The sequence below is a fragment of the Gorilla gorilla genome, chromosome 1 (assembly GCF_029281585.2).
Source record: "Gorilla gorilla gorilla isolate KB3781 chromosome 1, NHGRI_mGorGor1-v2.1_pri, whole genome shotgun sequence".
Lineage (NCBI taxonomy): Eukaryota > Metazoa > Chordata > Mammalia > Primates > Hominidae > Gorilla > Gorilla gorilla.
The window spans coordinates 19,969,513-19,986,946 of NC_073224.2; the positions used below are offsets into that span (position 1 = coordinate 19,969,513).

General features: G+C 42.2%; 1 protein-coding gene across 1 annotated transcript in view; it reads left to right on the forward strand.

Moving 5' to 3' along the window:
* GNPAT (glyceronephosphate O-acyltransferase) overlaps positions 1 to 17,434 on the forward strand; it is a 36,766-nt gene that overhangs the window by 913 nt on the left and 18,419 nt on the right. Inside the window, exon 2 of the mRNA XM_004028576.5 lies at positions 8,996 to 9,178. Within this exon, the coding sequence (XP_004028625.3) occupies positions 8,996 to 9,178 (183 nt within the window). The remainder of the gene's footprint in view (positions 1 to 8,995; positions 9,179 to 17,434) is intronic.

The following is a 17,434-nucleotide window of genomic DNA, read 5'->3' on the forward strand; positions in this document are numbered from 1 at the left end:
AGGAAAATTTAGAACTTCTAGACGTTTTTATTGCCTGTTCTTGTCTTCCAGTCATTATTGTACCTTTTCCACAAATCATTTTGGAGGACAGCCAGCGCCACCCAGCTTCTCTCCCGCTTGTCTTTTTTTCCTCTAACCCCCTCTTCCTCTCTTGGTTTTAACGGGTCTTTTTTGCTGGCAGATGTTGGTCACCCACGATTTTCATGAAGAAATTATGAGATGGAAGCTTTATAGCCTTCAGGATTGCACAGTCCTGGGGCAACTGGTTTGGTTTTTGTTTGTTTCTTGTTGTTTTTAACCACTAAATTAGTTTTTAGCTACTTTAGGAGGAAATGAAAGAATTCATTTTAAAAGCATATTAGCATATCCTGGTGATTACTGTCCAATTTTGGCTTAAATGTAGTGTTGATTTGTGCAGAAAGGTCAAAACAGGGATAACACAGCAGAGCAAGATAAACACCCCAGTTTTGAAAGAGAATATATGGGTTCCTTCAAATTGAGACACCAATATTCTTTGGAACATGGAGAAACTTCTGTTCCCTCTCTATCAAGACCTTTCGGTTTCTGATTGCTAACTGCCTATAAGGCTTATTATTTAAATATATCTCTTCATTGATCTTATCTTCCCCACAGTTCTGTGGTGGATATCAACTTTGTTTTCTGACTCTGCTACTCCAGAGCAGGCCGAAGGGAAGAGGGTTGCTGTGCAGATCCAGCTTTTAACATGTAGCTTTTTAAGCTCCCAACTGATTTGTGAATTGGCTGGAATTTTCCTTTTGTACATTAAAGGAAGGAGTTGGTTTTGTTTGTTTGTTTGTTTGTTTGTTTTACTTCCCCTTTACCAACGGTTCTTTAATAAGACTTGAGTCCACTTTTTCATGTGAAAAACTATGGCAGTTGTATCTGAGCATTCTGTAGTTCTGATGCTGGACAGCAACCCTCTCTTTACTGGTAGTTCTCACTACTGTTTTGTGACTGGATAACCTTTACTTCCACGGTAACCTTACTTTTTCTTAGTACTTCAGGCTGTTTTTATTTCCCCAGCTACGCTGTTATTGTGTAATACTCTGATCTAAAAGTAGCACTTTAGAAGCATAGACGATACTGCTGATTGCAGCAAACATTAGGAATATATACAGTATCCTACTCATTATTCTCAGTTTCCAAGATATAGAAGTTACAGATGCAGGCTCTGCCTTTAAGGGCACAAAACGTCATAAAAGTAAACAAACAATTACAGTTAAGTATGGTAAGGGCAATGATTGAAGCATGCACAGCGTGTTGTGGGAGAGACAAGAAGGGGCACCTGACCAGTTTGGGAACTTGGAGAAGGTTTCTAAGAAAAGGTGATACCTAAGCTGATCTTCCTTTTTTTTTTTTTTTTTGTTTTCGTTTTTGTTTTTGTTTTGTTTTGGAGACAGCCTTGCTCTGTTGCCAGGCTGGAGAACAGTGGCTCGATCTTGGTTCACTGCAACCTCCATCTCCGGGGCTCAAGCGATTCTCCTGCCTCAGCCTCCCGAGTAGCTGGGATTTTAGGCACACGCCACCCCGCCCTGCTAATGTTTGTATTTTTAGTAAAGACAAGGTCTCACCGTGTTGGCCAGGCTGGTCTTGAACTCCTGACCTCAAGTGATCTACTCACCTCCCAAAGTGCTGGAATTACAGGCATGAGCCACTGCGCCTGGCCTGAGCTGAGTTTTTGAGCTGTGAATGGCAGATGAGGGAGAGGAAAACTGTCCTAGACATTGATGTAGAAAAACTACTCCCTTGCATATTTGGGGTTAAAATTAGTTAGTTAGATTTGGGTAGAAGAAAGGAGACATGAGAAACAAAGTAAGGAAGTAGGCAGATATTTCCTAAAGAAATTTTATGTGTCATGTTTACATATCCTTAGGGATAAAATCTTAACTTTATGGGAGATCTTAATCTTACATATATGTGTGTGTGTATACACACATATATATATAAATATATATGTGTATATGTATTTTTTTTTGACTTGGTGTCTCACTCTGTCACCCAGGCTGGAGTGTAATGGCACGATCTTGGCTCACTGAAACCTCCACCTCCAGGGTTCAAGAGATTCTCCTGTCTCAGCATCCCAAGTAGCTGGGATTACAGTTGCCTGCCACCACACCCGGCTAATTTTTGTATTTTTAGTAGAGTCGGGGTTTCACCATGTTGGCCAGGCTGGTGTCGAACTCCCGGTCTCAAGTGATCCACCTGCCTTGGCCTTCCAAAGTACATTTATATTTTTGAAAGTCTGAGAAGACTATAGGTTTCTGGTGTGATTATCTGTATAGGTAACCTGTTTTGCCTAAGTAGAGACTCTAGGAAGAGAATCAGGTTGGGGAGGGAATCTGATGCATAAAAGTGGAGATCAGTTAGAATGCTATTGCAGTAATCCAGAGAAGCAATGAAGCAGTAACAGTGAGCCCGGGAAGAAGGGAAATTGATGAATTTATGTGACATTTAGGACAGTAAATCATCATCCTTTGGAACCATTTGAATGTGGTGGCTAAGGAAAATAGCATAGTCTGAAGTTCACTGTTGGGTTTCTATGATTTGGCAGCTGGGCAGATGATGATGCCTTTCATTGATAAGAAATATGGGGAGAGGAGCAGGTTTGGTCAGGGTAATAGAATTCAGTTTGGGGTGTGTTCAGTTTGTGATGTAAGAGAGAAATATAATGATTTTTAACTTGTGGATTATCATGTTATGGGCCAGATACATTCCATGATGTTTGGAAGAGATCCAAGTAGGGTTAGAAATATGGTACCAGAGCAAGAGAGGGGGTCTGGCCTAAATGTATAGATTTTTCAGCAAGTAGGTTGTATCTATAGCCATCGGTGAGCCTGAAATCATTCAGTGAGACCCTAGAATGAAAAGAAGACTGAGGATGGGTAACCACTGGTGTGCCATAATCCAGATGATGACTTCCTGTTAAAGTCCAAGTGAAAGATGCAGATGCCTTACAGTGTCCCACAAGACTGTACATGATCTCTTAACTGCTATTGCTCTGACTTTACTAATCTTCTTGTTCACTGGGCTTTAGCCACCCTGGCCTTCTGTTTCTCAGACAGTAAACATGCTCTTCCCTCGAATGCTCATAGTCCCTTCTGTGTGGCATGCTATGTTTTCTCAGAAGTTTTATTGCTGGCTCTTTGTATTATTGAGGTCCCAACTCAAATATCACTTCCTCAGAGAGGCCTTCCACAACCATTGAATCTAAAACAGCTCTCCAATCACTATTCTTCATTTTCCTCATTAGTTGCCTAATTTTCTTTTTTTGTTGTTGTTAATTTTTGGCTTTTTAATTAATTATTTTTAGAGCCAGGGTCTCGCTCTGTCACCTAGAGTGGAGTGCAGTGGCATAGTCATAGCTCACTGTGACCTCCAACTCTTGAGCTCAAGTGATCCTCCCTCCTCAACCTCCTAGCAGCTAGGACTGTAGGCGCATACCACCACGCCTGACTGATTTTTTTTTTTATTTTGTGTAGAGACAGGGCCTCACTATGTTGCCAACCTGGTCTCAAACTTCTGGTCTCAAACGATTGATCCTCTTGCCTTGGCCTCCCAAATCACTGGGATTACAGGGTGAGCCACCATGCCCTGACCCCAGCTTTATTTTCCTTATATTCTCTTTCCAGTGGTGTGCTACAGCAGTCTTCTATTGGCTTGCAAGAGCTGATTGTTAAATTTTCATGAAGTTTGTGAGCCCATTCTTAAAACACAGCCATTATTAAAAATTAAATAGCCGGGCGCTGTGGCTCACGCCTGTAATCCCAGCACTTTGGGAGGCCAAAGCAGGCGGATCACCTGAGGTCGGGAGCTCGCGACCAGCCTGACCAACATGGAGAAACCCCGTCTCTACTAAAAACACAAAATTAGCTGGGCATGGTGGCGCATGCCTGTAATCCCAGCTACTCGGGAGGCTGAGGCAGGAGAATCGCTTGAACCCGGGAGGCGGAAGTTGCAGTGAGCCGAGATCGCACCATTGCACTCCAGCCTGGGCAACAAGAGTGAAACTCTGTCTCAAAAAAAAAAATTAAATATTAAATTATATAAATTTACGATTAAATCCTGTTTTTAAAAAAGGTAATAAATACTGATAACTTAGCATTTTCTCATTATTATACTATTACCTGTGCTCTTGAGATTATTTGTCTGTCGTGCTGGAAGGTGGAGATCCTGTATAACTGTGTGCTACTGCTCGTTTCTCCCCAGCTTTGCGTTTGCTGGGGTCAGATTGGTAGCTTTAAATTTGCCCTGGTGGGAGCGTATATCCCACAAAAATTGACAAATGCTATAACTCAGAGCTCTCCCATATCAAGCGTTAAATGGTTAAACATTGACCAACATACTACTGGTGGTATCACTAAATGAATTTACCTTGTTTATTTGTTGTCTGTCTTTCCATAAGGACACGTAGGCTCTCAGTGCAGTCCCTGCCTGCCTTGTTCATGCTGTATTCACAGCCTGTAAAACAGTGCCTGGTACACTGTGAGCTCTCAGTCACTATTGAGTGGATCCTCCAGAGCAGTTAAAAGGGAGGTATAAGAAAGGCCTATTTCACTAGCAATAGGGAGAGGCCTGCTCTACTAAGTAAGATGGGGGAGAGATAATTCCCCTAAGGCTTACTTGGGTTCTTCTTTGTGTTATGTTCCTGAGTGAGTAGCCATGTAAATTTACTTACTTAATGATAGTAAAAACTTCTCAAGCATGGTATAGGGAAGGCCAATTAATGAGCAGGAACACTCAACCCTAGCTGCACATAGGAATCACTTGGAGTATTTTTAAAAAGAATTCGGACAGCTGAGCAGCACTCACAGACCAAATTAATAAGAAATCTCTACAGGTGGAACCTGGATATCAGTATTTATTTTGAAGTGCCCCCAGGTTATTTTAATGTGCAGCCTGAGTTTAAAACCACTGGATTCGGCCGGGCGCGTTGGCTCACGCCTGTAATCCCAGCACTTTGGGAGGCCGAGGCAGGTGGATCACGAGGTCAGGAGATCGAGACCATCCTGGCTAACACGGTGAAACCTCGTTTCTACTAAAAATACAAAAAATTAGCCGGGCATGGTGGCGGGCGCCTGTAGTCCCAGCCGCTCAGCAGGCTGAGGCAGGAGAATGGCGTGAACCCGGGAGGCGGAGCTTGCAGTGAGCTGAGATCGTGCCACTGCACTCCAGCCTGGGCAACAGAGAGACTCCATCTCAAAAAAAACACACTGGATTCGACATCGGGTAAGGGCCAGAATGGGGAGATTTGAGCCTTATCCTGTGAATACTGAGGAGCCATCATCGATAGGGTTCAAAAAGTGACTTCATTCTGTAATTTATTTTTTCATTCTACAGTAGCTTGAGTTCATACTAGAAACTGGGAGTACAGAAATGTATAGGACACCTTATCTACCAGATAAGAAGTTCACAGTCTTGTAAGGGAGGCACCAAATACGAGTTTAATGAAGTGTTTTAGAGACCATCTTGAAAATCCGATTACTGAGGGTTCAGTAAAGACTGAAAGGAAAGGATGACCTGTTCAATCTAGGTAAAGGGGAGAACCAGAATATGGGACACAAAAGAGGTAAACACAAGCTCTGGTTGATGGCTAAATATTTCACAGGTGAACAGTGCGGAAGGAGCATTTGTAAATGCCCCTCTCAATAACTGGTACCACCATCCACCTTGTTCTTCATAAAAGAGACTGTCTCTCTCTTGATCACCACTATATCCTCAGCACATACCACAGTGTCAAGCACATAGGCATTCAGATATTTGAGAATGAATGCTATTCTGTAGAGGGAGCAACTTGAACAGAGATCTGGGAACACATAGTGTGTTTAGGGAACTGCAGGTCTTGGCATAGCTGGACTATTGGATTAAGAGGAATGGTCATGAGGCAGGAGGTGGGGGTCATGAAGAGCCTGGGGTCATATGCTAAGACAGGTGGACTTGATGTAAGTCCACCTTGCAAGTAACAGAACCACGGAAGGATTGTAGATGATCGTATTTGGCAAGCTTTTTCAAAGTATACATGCCTGCTAGTTTCCCTCAGGGGTTCTTATCCTGAAGACTCCTTCGCTCCCATACATGTCTGTGTTTATATATGTACAGTTGACCTTTGAACAACGTGGGAGTTGGGGCACCAACCCTCTGCACAGTCGAAAATTCACAAATAACTTTTGACTCTCCAAAAATTTCATTAGTAGTAACCTACTGTTGACCTAGCTGATAACATAAGCAATTCATTAAGGCTTATTTTATATGTTATGTGTATTATGTACTGTATTCTTAATAAAGTACGCTAGAGAAAAGAAAATGTTACTAAGAAAATCATAAGGAAGAGAAAATATATTTACTATTCATCAAGTGGAAGTGGATCGTCATTAATCCACTTCATCCTCGTCACTTCACATCGAGTAGGCTGAGGAGGAGGAGGAAGAGGAGGGGTTGGATTTGCCCTCTCAGGAGTGGCAGAAGCAGAAAATCCTCATATACGCCAGGCGTGGTGGTTCACGCCTGTAATCCAGCGCTTTGGGAGGCCAAGGTGGGAAGATAATTTGAGCTCAGGAGTTTGAGACCAGCTTGGGCAACATAGCGAGACCCCCGTCTCTATTGAAAAAAAAAAAACTTAAATGTAAAAATCCTCATGTAAGTGGACCTGTGCAGTTCAAATGTGTGTTGTTTAAGGGTCAGCTATATATACGTATAAACACACACACACACACAGAGTCACATGATACATAACAACGTTTTAGTCAGTATATGATGGTGGTCCCATAAGATTATAATGTCATATTTTTGCTGTATCTTTTTTGTGTTTATATGTGTAAATTCGTACCATTGTGTTACAATCACTTATAGCATTCAGTACAGTAACATGCTGTACAGGTTTGTAGCCTAGGAGCAATAGGCTAACCACTATACTATATATAGCCTAGGTATGTAGTAGGCTATACCATCTGAGTTTGTGTAAACACACTCTGTGATGTTTGTACAATGATGAAATTGCCTACTAATGCATTTCTCAGAGTGTATCTCTGTTGTTAAACAGTGCATGACTATATATGTGTATACATATATTCCCAGCTGATTCTGATCCTTTTCTCCTTCCACTCCCAGGACCACTAAATGGGAAGTTCTTGTTTTTAAGCCCTAAAATGATATAATGGTAGTTGGCTGCAGTCTATAGAGCTCAAACTGATACAACTATATATTTATTAATGAGAAATGTGGGATTTGAGAAAGTTTTCCAGCCTTATAAGCAAGAGTATTTATTACAAGGATTGCAACTTTACATGAGAACTCCAACAGTGAAAAGACCTTTCCTTCATATAGTCTCTCTATATATGGACATAAAAATGTTCATGTTTTTATGTTTCACCTGCCACCCTTTTATAAACTCCTCATAAATGCTATTTGCTGCCACTTATATTCTTATGCCAAATTGTGGTCTCAGTTAACATTCTGTATTTTCTTCTATTACCTCAACATTTCATCTTTCAGTTATTGGGTTCAGTTATTGACCAATTATGCTATATTCCAAATAAAACCAGATGTTGGAAATACAAAGAGGAAATGAACTTTCCTACCTTCGAGATAATTTCATTTTAGTAGGGAGACAGACATGCATACAATTACAGTGTTGTGGGATACATACCATAATAGGTGTAGTTAGTGGGAAAAGAAGTGACAGGGAAAATATGAATGATTCCATTCGGGACTCTGGGAGAGCTTTCATAAAAGAGTGGTGCCTAAGCCTCTAAAGCATTTGCACCTAACACTTTAGTGTCAGCACATATGACAAGTGTCCTGACTCTTTGTAAGCAGTTATACGTGTTAGCTTTAATTATTATCATTACTACTACTTTTGTAATCAGAAAAGTACTTTTTAAAAAATTAACAAATCAGAAGTCATTGGTAGACGTGTAAAGAGCAGTTTCAGGGGCTGGTTGGATAGAAGCTGAATGGCAGGGGCTGAATAAGAAATAAAAAATTTGTCACAGGCCAGGCACAATAGCTCACACCTGTAATCCCAGCACTTTGGGAGACCAAGGTGGGAGGATTGCTTGAGCCAGGAGTTTGAGACCAGCCTGGGCAACAGAGCAAGACTGTACCTCTTTATTATTATTATTATTATTTTATTTTGTAGAGATGGGGTCTTGCTATGTTGCCCAGGCTGGTCTTGAATGCCCAGCTTCAAGCAATCCTGCTTGAAGTGTGGAGGATTGAGATTAGCCTCCCAAAGTGCTGGAATTACAGGCATGAGCCACCACGCCCAGCCAAGACTCTGTCTCTACAAAAAAAATTAAGAATTAACTGGGCTTGGTGGTATGCACTTGTAATCCTAGCTACTCGAGAGGCTGAGGCAGGAGGGAGGATTGCTTTAGGAGTTCAAGGCTGTAGTGAGCTATATAATGGTGGCACTGTACTCCAGCCTGAGCAAGACAATAAGCTCTTGTCTCGAAAAGAAGAAAAGAAAGTTATCACAGCAATATACTGCTCAACAGTACCTTTTATTGGAGCGCTTGTTTCTGGAATGATTTTTCCTTTTGTTTGCACCCATATGGTTTTGTTTTATTTTATATGATTTGAGTTTCAAATGTTTGTTTTAATGTAATTTTTAAAGCTAAGTAGAGGCAAATGGAACAGGTTTGTCAGTGTGGCAGGTGAAACTATGTAAAGTTGATCAGATTACTCTAGGGCTTAATGTCTCATCTTTGCTGTCTTCATTAAATTTCCCAAAGAGATACTGACAATGATAGCAATCAGAAATATAATAAAATATTATAACTCAGTATCAATTTATTGATCCTAATTTTCTTTACATCTCTTTTTTTACTATATGAAAATCTAACGTCAGAACACTCTGCTCCTGTTCACATGTCATAGAGTAAAATTTTGTCAAAGATGAAACCTTACCAATGTAGTCTTTAATCTGTCCTGATTTATTTTACAGTATGTGCTCATTACTTTCTTGTCTTATCCACAGAAGGAGCTCAAAAAGTGGGATGAGTTTGAAGATATTTTAGAAGAGAGGAGGCATGTCAGTGACTTGAAATTTGCAATGAAATGCTACACACCTCTTGTCTATAAGGGAATTACTCCATGTAAACCAATTGATATTAAATGTAGTGTTCTCAATTCTGAGGAGATTCATTATGTCATTAAACAGGTAAGTGATTCCCTCTTCAACTGTGGCCAGATTTGTTCATTGTCAACAAGTTCTTAATTCTATAACTTATTTTGCTATCTTTAATATATCCTTTTAGGCTGAGCTGTATTCATCACATTTATCAAATAATTACTGTATCCGTGTGTGTTAGCCTCTTGCTAGACACTAGACTAGAGGTCTAACAGTGAGCGAGTTGAGTGTAAGTGAAATATGTCGTCTGGGCATAAGTGAAATATGATACGAGACATGCTAGTGGGAGCCCAGTGTGCAGGGGCGCTAATTAATTATAGGGGCAACTCATTTGGTGTAGGGAGTCAAGGAAGTGATTTTTTTTAATGAGGCCTAAGAGATAATTAGAGATTTTGCAGGTGAAGTGGGGAAAGAGTATTCAAGCCAAACAAATAACTTATTCCCATGGTTTTCAAACCTTCACATTAGCATTACCCAGGGAGCTTTTCAAAATCCCCATATCATCCCCATGCCAATTAAATAAAAATGTCCAGGAAGGGAATATCAGTAGTTTTTAAAGAAGCCCAGGTGATTCCAAAGTATAGCAAAGTTTGGGAGCCACTGGCTTATTTTAAGGACCGAAGCCATGAAAAGACTTGTACTTTTCTCTTGGAGAAGCTATCAGTTTTCTCTGGTAGGCGATAGGTTGAGCCTGTTCCATTAAGTGCATTCAAGTTTCCTCATCAATTAGATGCTAACAACAGTGGTTCTCCACACTGGCTTCCCCTTAGAATCACCTGTAGAACTTTTGCAAAAAGTTTACTTTCACTGTACTGAAACTAGTTCAGTATGACGAGACCAAAGAGCAAAGAAGGGATGATAATAAGAAATAAGCCTAGAGAGGTAAGAGGGTCATGTTGTGAAGGACTTTGTAAACCATGTTGGATTGTATTTTATCCTAGTACAGTGCAAAGATGTTGAAAGGTTTCAAGATACAGTGTGACACAATCGGCTAATGTTTTAGAAAAACCATTCTGCTAAAACTAGACAGGAAGTCTGCTTGTGATGCTCTTGGAATAATCCCTTTGTGCAGTCATAGTTGCCTAGACTAGGGAGTGGTTGTAGAAACAGAGAAATGGAGAGATTTAAGGGATTTGAGAGGTGGGGTCTACATCATTTATGACCAGTTGGGTGTAGGAATGGAAGGAAAAGAAAGAGTCAGGGATGATAAAGCCGTTCACTGAAATAGGGAGCTTAAGAGGGAACCAGTTTGGGAGGGAAACTTAAGTTCTGTTATAGCTGTGTGATTTGAAGACATCAAAATGAAGGTATTTGGTGGGCAGGAGCTTCCTGATCGCTAGCCCTCCATGTCATATCACCCAGGTGCTTGTATGGTCTAGGCCCACAGGTGGATAAATGGATGCATTGCAGGCGTTGCTGGCCTGGGGCTTGGTCCCGCCCAGATCCTCTTCATAGCTTTGGGAGTGTGGCAAGGAATGACTGGCCTCATTTTTGCTAACAGCAGTCTCCTATTGCTCCATGCCCTCATTTTTTTCCTGGTCAGAAGAGAAAATATTCTTAAGAAACTCCTCTAAGGAATATGCTCTCTCCTTTTTTTTTTTTTTTCTTTCGGTCCTCTATAAATGTCTTAAAGGAAAACAAGCATGCAAGCAACTAGTGTGTTTTTGTAAGGAGAGTGAACTCATTCAGAATTGCAGTATTCTTGCTTGATGTTGGTTACCAAATGTTAACATTTGGCGCTGCCTCTTTATTCATGTAGATTGTGGCTCCCTCTCATCTTCCCCGTAGACAGAACTGACTCCGTTCATGTTTAAGGCCTCTCCCTGACTTTGCCTGTTACCTCCAGTTTTTTTTGTTTTGTTTTGTTTTGTTTTGTTTTTTTGAGACGGAGTCTTACTCTGTTGCCCAGGCTGGAGTGCAGTGTCGCGATCTCGGCTCACTGCAAGCTCCGCCTCCCAGGTTCATGCCATTCTCCTGCCTCAGCCTCCCGAGTAGCTGGGACTACAGGCACCAGCCACCACGCCCGGCTAATTTTTTGTATTTTTTAGTAGAGACGGGGTTTCACCGTCTTAGCAAGGATGGTCTTGATCTCCTGACCTTGTGATCTGCTCTCCTTGGCCTCCCAAAGTGCTGGGATTACAGGCGTGAGCCACCACACCCGGCCTACCTCCAGTTTTTAGTAGAGATGTCTTCAGTCTTGTCTTTAGGAGTATTACCCCAGACTTCAAGTTATACCATATTTGTTCTGCAACTTCCTCTCTGACCTCTTGGAATCTGCTCTGGTTTCTAATTAGTGAAGAAGAAAGACAGTTGTCAAGCTTTGAATTTGCCTCTCATGCTCTAAGACTGGCCTGTAGAGATCTTGCTTTTTTAACTTTTAACTGGAGTTTATTCAGGTTTGTGGCCTTGGGAACATTTTTATCTCTGCTCTCTGTTTTCTGGATTTGGACATATGAGCTGTGCTCCTATTCCTTTGTTTTTATTGGCCTTACATATCCTGGAGAAGCTATCAGTTTTATCAGGTTGGGCCTATTTCATAAGTGAAGTCAAGTTTCCTCATCAATTAGATGCTGACAACAGCAGTTCTTCCTTATAGAAGCACTTGGAGAACTTTTGCAAAAGTTACTATTATTATCTACTAGGAGGTAAACTCCACGAAGGCAAGAATTCCTGTCTCTTTTTTCACTGCCGTATTCCCAGTGCCTAACACATAGTAGACATTCAATCAATATTTGCTGAATTAGTGAATTTTTAAAAATGAGGCCATGGTCCCATCTACAGAGATTCTGATTTAACTGGTCTGGGATAGGACCCAGGCATCTCTCTCCCAAGTAGCTGGGATTACAGGCGCCTGCCATCACACCCGGCTAATTTTTGTATTTTTAGTAAAGACAGGGTTTCACCATGTTGGCCAGGCTGGTCTCAAACTCCTGACCTCAGGTGATCCGCCCACCTCGGCCTCCCAAAGTGCTGGATTACCGGCAGAGCCACCATGCCCAGCCTTCTGCTTTTTTTTAAAGCTCCTCAAATAATTCTAATGCACACCCAGGTTAAGTGTTACCAATTTAAAAGATCTTATTCAGGCCAGTGTTTCTCTGACTTGGCTGTGCTGCTGAGAAAAATCACATAAACTAAGATAGATTGGAATTGTACAAATTCATAATTAGGCAGCACAACTGGGCCTTCCCTATTCCCCAGTAATTCTGTTTCCCTAGTGAACTGTTTTTCATTCTCCAAAATGAGTTTTAGCAGCCCCACTCTCCTTGAACTTCCAACCCTGCCTCCTCTTCTTACTCTCAGCAGATGGTTTTTCTTCCAGTGTCACAATGAAAAATTTTTTTTTTTTTTTTGAGACGGAGTCTCGCTCTGTCACCCAGGCTGGAGGGCAGTGGCGCGATCTCGGCTCACTACAAGCTCTGCCTCCCGGGTTCACACCATCCTTCTGCGTAGCTGGGACTACAGGTGTCTGCCACCATGCCCAGCTAATTTTTTTTTGTATTTTTAATAGAGACAGGGTTTGCCTTGTTAGTCAGGATGGTCTCGATCTCCTGACCTCGTGATCCACCCTCCTTGGCCTCCCAAAGTGCTAGGATTATAGACGTGAGCCATTGCGTCCGGCTGAAAATTTTTTTTTTTTTTTTTTTTTTTTTTTTGCGACAGAGTCTCCCTCTGTCTCCCAGACTGGAGTGCGGTGCACAATCTCGGTTCACTGCAATCTCCGCCTCCCAGGTTCAAGCGATTCTCCTGCCTCAGCCTCCCAAGTAGCTGGGATTACAGGCACCCACCACTGCGCCTGGCTAATTTTTTGTATTTTCAGTAGAGATGGGGGTCTCACCATGGTGACCAGGCTGGTCTTGAACTCCTGACCTCAGGTAATCTGCCCACCTCAGCCTCCCAAAGCACTGGGATTACAGGTTCGAGCCACTGCTCCCGACCACAAAGACAATTTAAACTATTGTTAGTGCTCTCTCAACTTTCTGTGATCAAATCTACCAATTTACCTGCATCCAGTACTCATTATTTTCTCCTGTTAAAATAGAAGGAATCCCTTTTCTTGTTTGAGTTTAATCCCTACCCTATTCCTTTGTTCTAAATTCCACCCTCTCCCTCATCCTCAGGAACTTTGCTCTCCTGACTATCCCTTCTTATTTCTTCAACTACTTCTTTATTAGCTCTTCTCCCATCAGCATTTAGCATATTTACTTCTCTCCCAGTTTAAATAGACCTACATCCTTTAACCCCATGCCTTCTGTAGTTACTGTCTCTTTCTTCCCGCACCTCTACCTCTCTCCTCCTCTTTTAAGAAATTGATGGGGGGTTTTTTGTTTTGTTTTATTCTTTAGAGACAGGATCTCTCTGTCACCCAGGGTGGAGTACAGTGGCGTGATCATAGCTCACTGTAACCTTGAACTCCTGGGCTCAAGCGATCTTTCTGCCCCAGCCTCCTAAGTAGCTTGAACCCCAGACATGTGCCACCATGCCCAGCTTTTTTTGTTTTGTTTTTTAAAATTTTTTGTAGAGACAGGATCCTGCTATGTTGCCCAGGCTGAGCTTGAACTCCTGACCTCAAGCAATCCTCCTGCCTTGGCCTCCTAAAGTGCTGGGATTACAGGTGTGAGCCACTGTACCTGGCTCAAAATTGGCCATGTTGTCCATGCTTATCATCACACCTCCTCACCCTTCATTTACTACTCAACTTGCTGGAATCCAGTTTCTCATCCACTGTCATGGCTCTTTCTGAGGTTGTAAATGACTTCCTTATGGGTAACTTCTACCTATTTCAAAGCTGTAATAGTCATTGGCTCTTGCTCTTTCTCCTTTCTTTTCATGACACCATACCATCACCCTAAGCCCCATGTGTTTTTAATCATTCCTCATTTGCTTTTATGGGCTTTTCCTTTGCCTGTCTCTTTAAATGATGGAATGCGTCAGGATTTTATTCCAGCCTCTGGTTTTATTCTACCCAGTCACTGGGCAGTTTTATTAATTGCCAGAATTTTAAGTACTTTCCTTATGCTGACATCTCCCTATTATAAATAATAACATAATAAGAACATAGATAAATAATATCTATTCCTTCAGCCCAGATCTCTTTTGAGTTTCATGTATCTGTTTTTATATGTCTACTAGAATATCCACTTGGAAATTCCAAAGCACCTCAAATTCAAGATGTATAAGTCAAACTCTTTACCCCTCCCACCCCTACCCCTGAGCCAGGTGTCTAAGATATATTACCTCCTACCTCCACCCAGTTTTCCCTGTCTCCAGGAATGGCCCCTCCATGCACTGGTTGACCAAACCACCACAAGTCTGGATGCCATCTTCAACTTCCTGCTTTTCTTTCATACGCTATCAGTCACTAAGACTGCTAATTTTCTCTTCTTTTTTTTTTTTTTTTTTTTTTTTTGAGAGGGAGTCTCACTCTGTTGCCCAGGCTGGAGTGCAGTGGCGCGATCTTGGCTCACTGCAAGTTCCGCCTCCCAGGTTTGCACCATTCTCCTGCCTCAGCCTCCCAAGTAGCTGGGACTACAGGCACCCACCACCACGCCCGGCTAATTTTTTGTATTTTTAGTAGAGACGGGGTTTCACTGTGTTAGCCAGGATGGTCTCGATCTCCTGACCTCGTGATCTGCCCGCCTCGGCCTCCCAAAGTGCTGGGATTACAGGCGTGAGCCACTGCGCCCGGCCAATTTTCTCTGTTAAATGTCTCTTCCTGTCTATTTCCACCTCTGCTGCCACCTTTCTAACTCAGTCTGCCTTTATCTCACAGAATACAATAGTAGCCGTTGAAGGGGTCTTAGCCAAGGAAAGATGTGATTACTTTTGCATTTAAGAGATGTCTCAAGTTTATAATGTGGAGAAGAGACCGAAGAGTCAGAAAAATGAAGCGAGGAGTTAGTTATAAGACTATTGCTCATCTGTTAAGTCTTATATTAGGTTTCTATGAAGGTGTATCTGCTGGGCAAATGAAAAGCCTAATTGCATAGAGTAAGAGATCAGTTGTCTTCTGCTCTGCTGCAGTCACGGAGAAAGCATTTCCTTCAAGCAAGCCAGCCTGTTCACCTGTGTTGTTGATCTATTCATTTCGTTCTAATTCCCAAGGGTATTGTCTTTCCTACCTGTCAGCCCTTTCCACTGGCTCAAGATGGCACGATGATTTTCCATCTAGGGAAAAGTCCTCCCTTGGCCATGTATTCTGCCTCATTTCCCTCTTTCCCTACTTTTCCTGCTTCTCAGAAGAGTGGGCTGCATGTGGTGTCTGCCTTTTCCATTCAGGTCCCAATTTTAGCAGATTGCTGAAGCTTATCTAGTAAAGGTTACCATGGATCTCCAAGGGGCCCCTTCATCTCCACGTTGTCTTTTGCTGTGTCTTTTATTGTTACACACTCTCTTCTTCAGGATCATCTTACCTTGACTTCTGTGACATCTGGTTTTATTCTGTGACATCTCTTGTTAGATGGTCCTCATTGATCTCTTTCATAAGTTCTTCTGTCTGCCCCATAAGTGCTTCTCAGAGTTGAAGCTTCACGCTTCTTACCTCCCTGCTGCTGCCTCCCTGGTCCATTTTATCCATCATTCTCATCATTTCACTTTCCATCTATAGCTTGGTGGTATCCAGTCAATAGCTCTAGCTGTTCCTAGATTATTGGGGTTCAGACTTTTTATCTCCAACTGTCCAGTTCTCTGCTGGACATCTAATCTGTATGTCCCACATACACCTCAGAATCTGTATAGCTAACTAATTCTTAGCCCCTGTACTTTACTGCCTTCCATCCCTAAGCTGTGGTGTCTATTTCAGGGATGGCCCCACCACCCATTCTGTTGCCCAAAACAAAACTGAACCATCACTCTGCCCTGCCCTTCTCTTTAGCACCTGTCATTACCCTTGTTTGGCTCTGTACCATCTCTGGCTTGAACTATTTCCATAGGTTTACAGTTATACTTCCTTTCATGGCTGTGTTTCCTGAAATTCATCCCTCTTACCAGTCCCTTGATTCCTCTATTTTCCCTCTGCCCTCTGCCCTCTGCCCTTTCTTCCTGTCCAGCTGTTGTTAGGATTATCTGAATAGCTGTTTCACCAACCCTTAATTCTCCTTTGCAATCTTTCCTTCCAGACTGACCAGGAAAAAAGCAGCCTGGAATCTGCCAACTCACCTTCTCTGTTCCTATAACCAGGTGTCTGGCTGCTCTGGGAGAGTGGGTGAGTTATACAGATCCACATTCTGCAGCCTCAGGATCCCTTCTTCCATCTGTCCCTTTTAGTCCAGTCTCAGAGAAAAGGTGCCTGCTCTCCTGGTCACAGCTAGCCACACCCCTGTGGTCTGGAAGTCATCCCGTCCAGCCTCTTCTGAGACCTTTGGCATGCATCTGCTCCCTTTCCTCTATCTTCAGCCTTTCTCTCAGGGACCTTCTTCTGTTTGGTCTATAAACAGGTCCGAGGCTTTAACACCACTGAGCTGTATACTTAAAAATGGTTAAAATGGCATATTTTCTGTTATGTGTATTTTAATGCAATTTTTTTTTTTTTTTTTTTTTTTCGAGACAGAGTCTCGCTCTGTCGCCCAAGCTGGAAGCAGTGGCTCTATCTTGGCTCACTGCAAGCTCCGCCTCCCAGGTTTACGTCATTCTCCTGCCTCAGCCTCCCGAGTAGCTGGGACTATAGGCACCCACCACCACACCCGGCTAATTTTTTTTTTTTCTATTCTTTAGTAGAGACAGGGTTTCACCGTGTTAGCCAGGATGGTCTCAATCTCCTGACCTCGTGATCCACCTGCCTCGGCCTCCCAAAGTGCTGGGATTACAGGCGTGAGCCACCACGCCCAGCCAACACAATTTTTTAAAAGTGGAATGCTAATTAATAAAAACAAAAAAACAGGTCCAGGACTTTTGCATCTAGGGAGAGCATTTTTTGCTTTAATTCATGTCATCCCTTTACTTCTCAAACTTTCCCATTATTCTGTGGCCACTGTCTTTAGTTCCTCAACAGTTCATTTAGTCTTCAATCCATTCAGTATGAGTTCTCTTCTGACTATATTTATAAACTTTTTTTTTTTTTTTGGTACAATCACTGTTTCAGGTAACCTGAGTAAAACAAAGGAACACAGGTAAGAGGAAAGAGTTTATCCCAGTTCCTCCCTGTTGAACTGAGCCCCCCAAAAGATAGGATATGCAGCAAGATAGAGATGGTGGTTGCACAACATTTGTGAATGTACAAAATACCACTGAATAGTTCACTTTAAAATGATTAATTTGGTCGGGTGTGGTGGCTCACGCCTGTAATCCCAG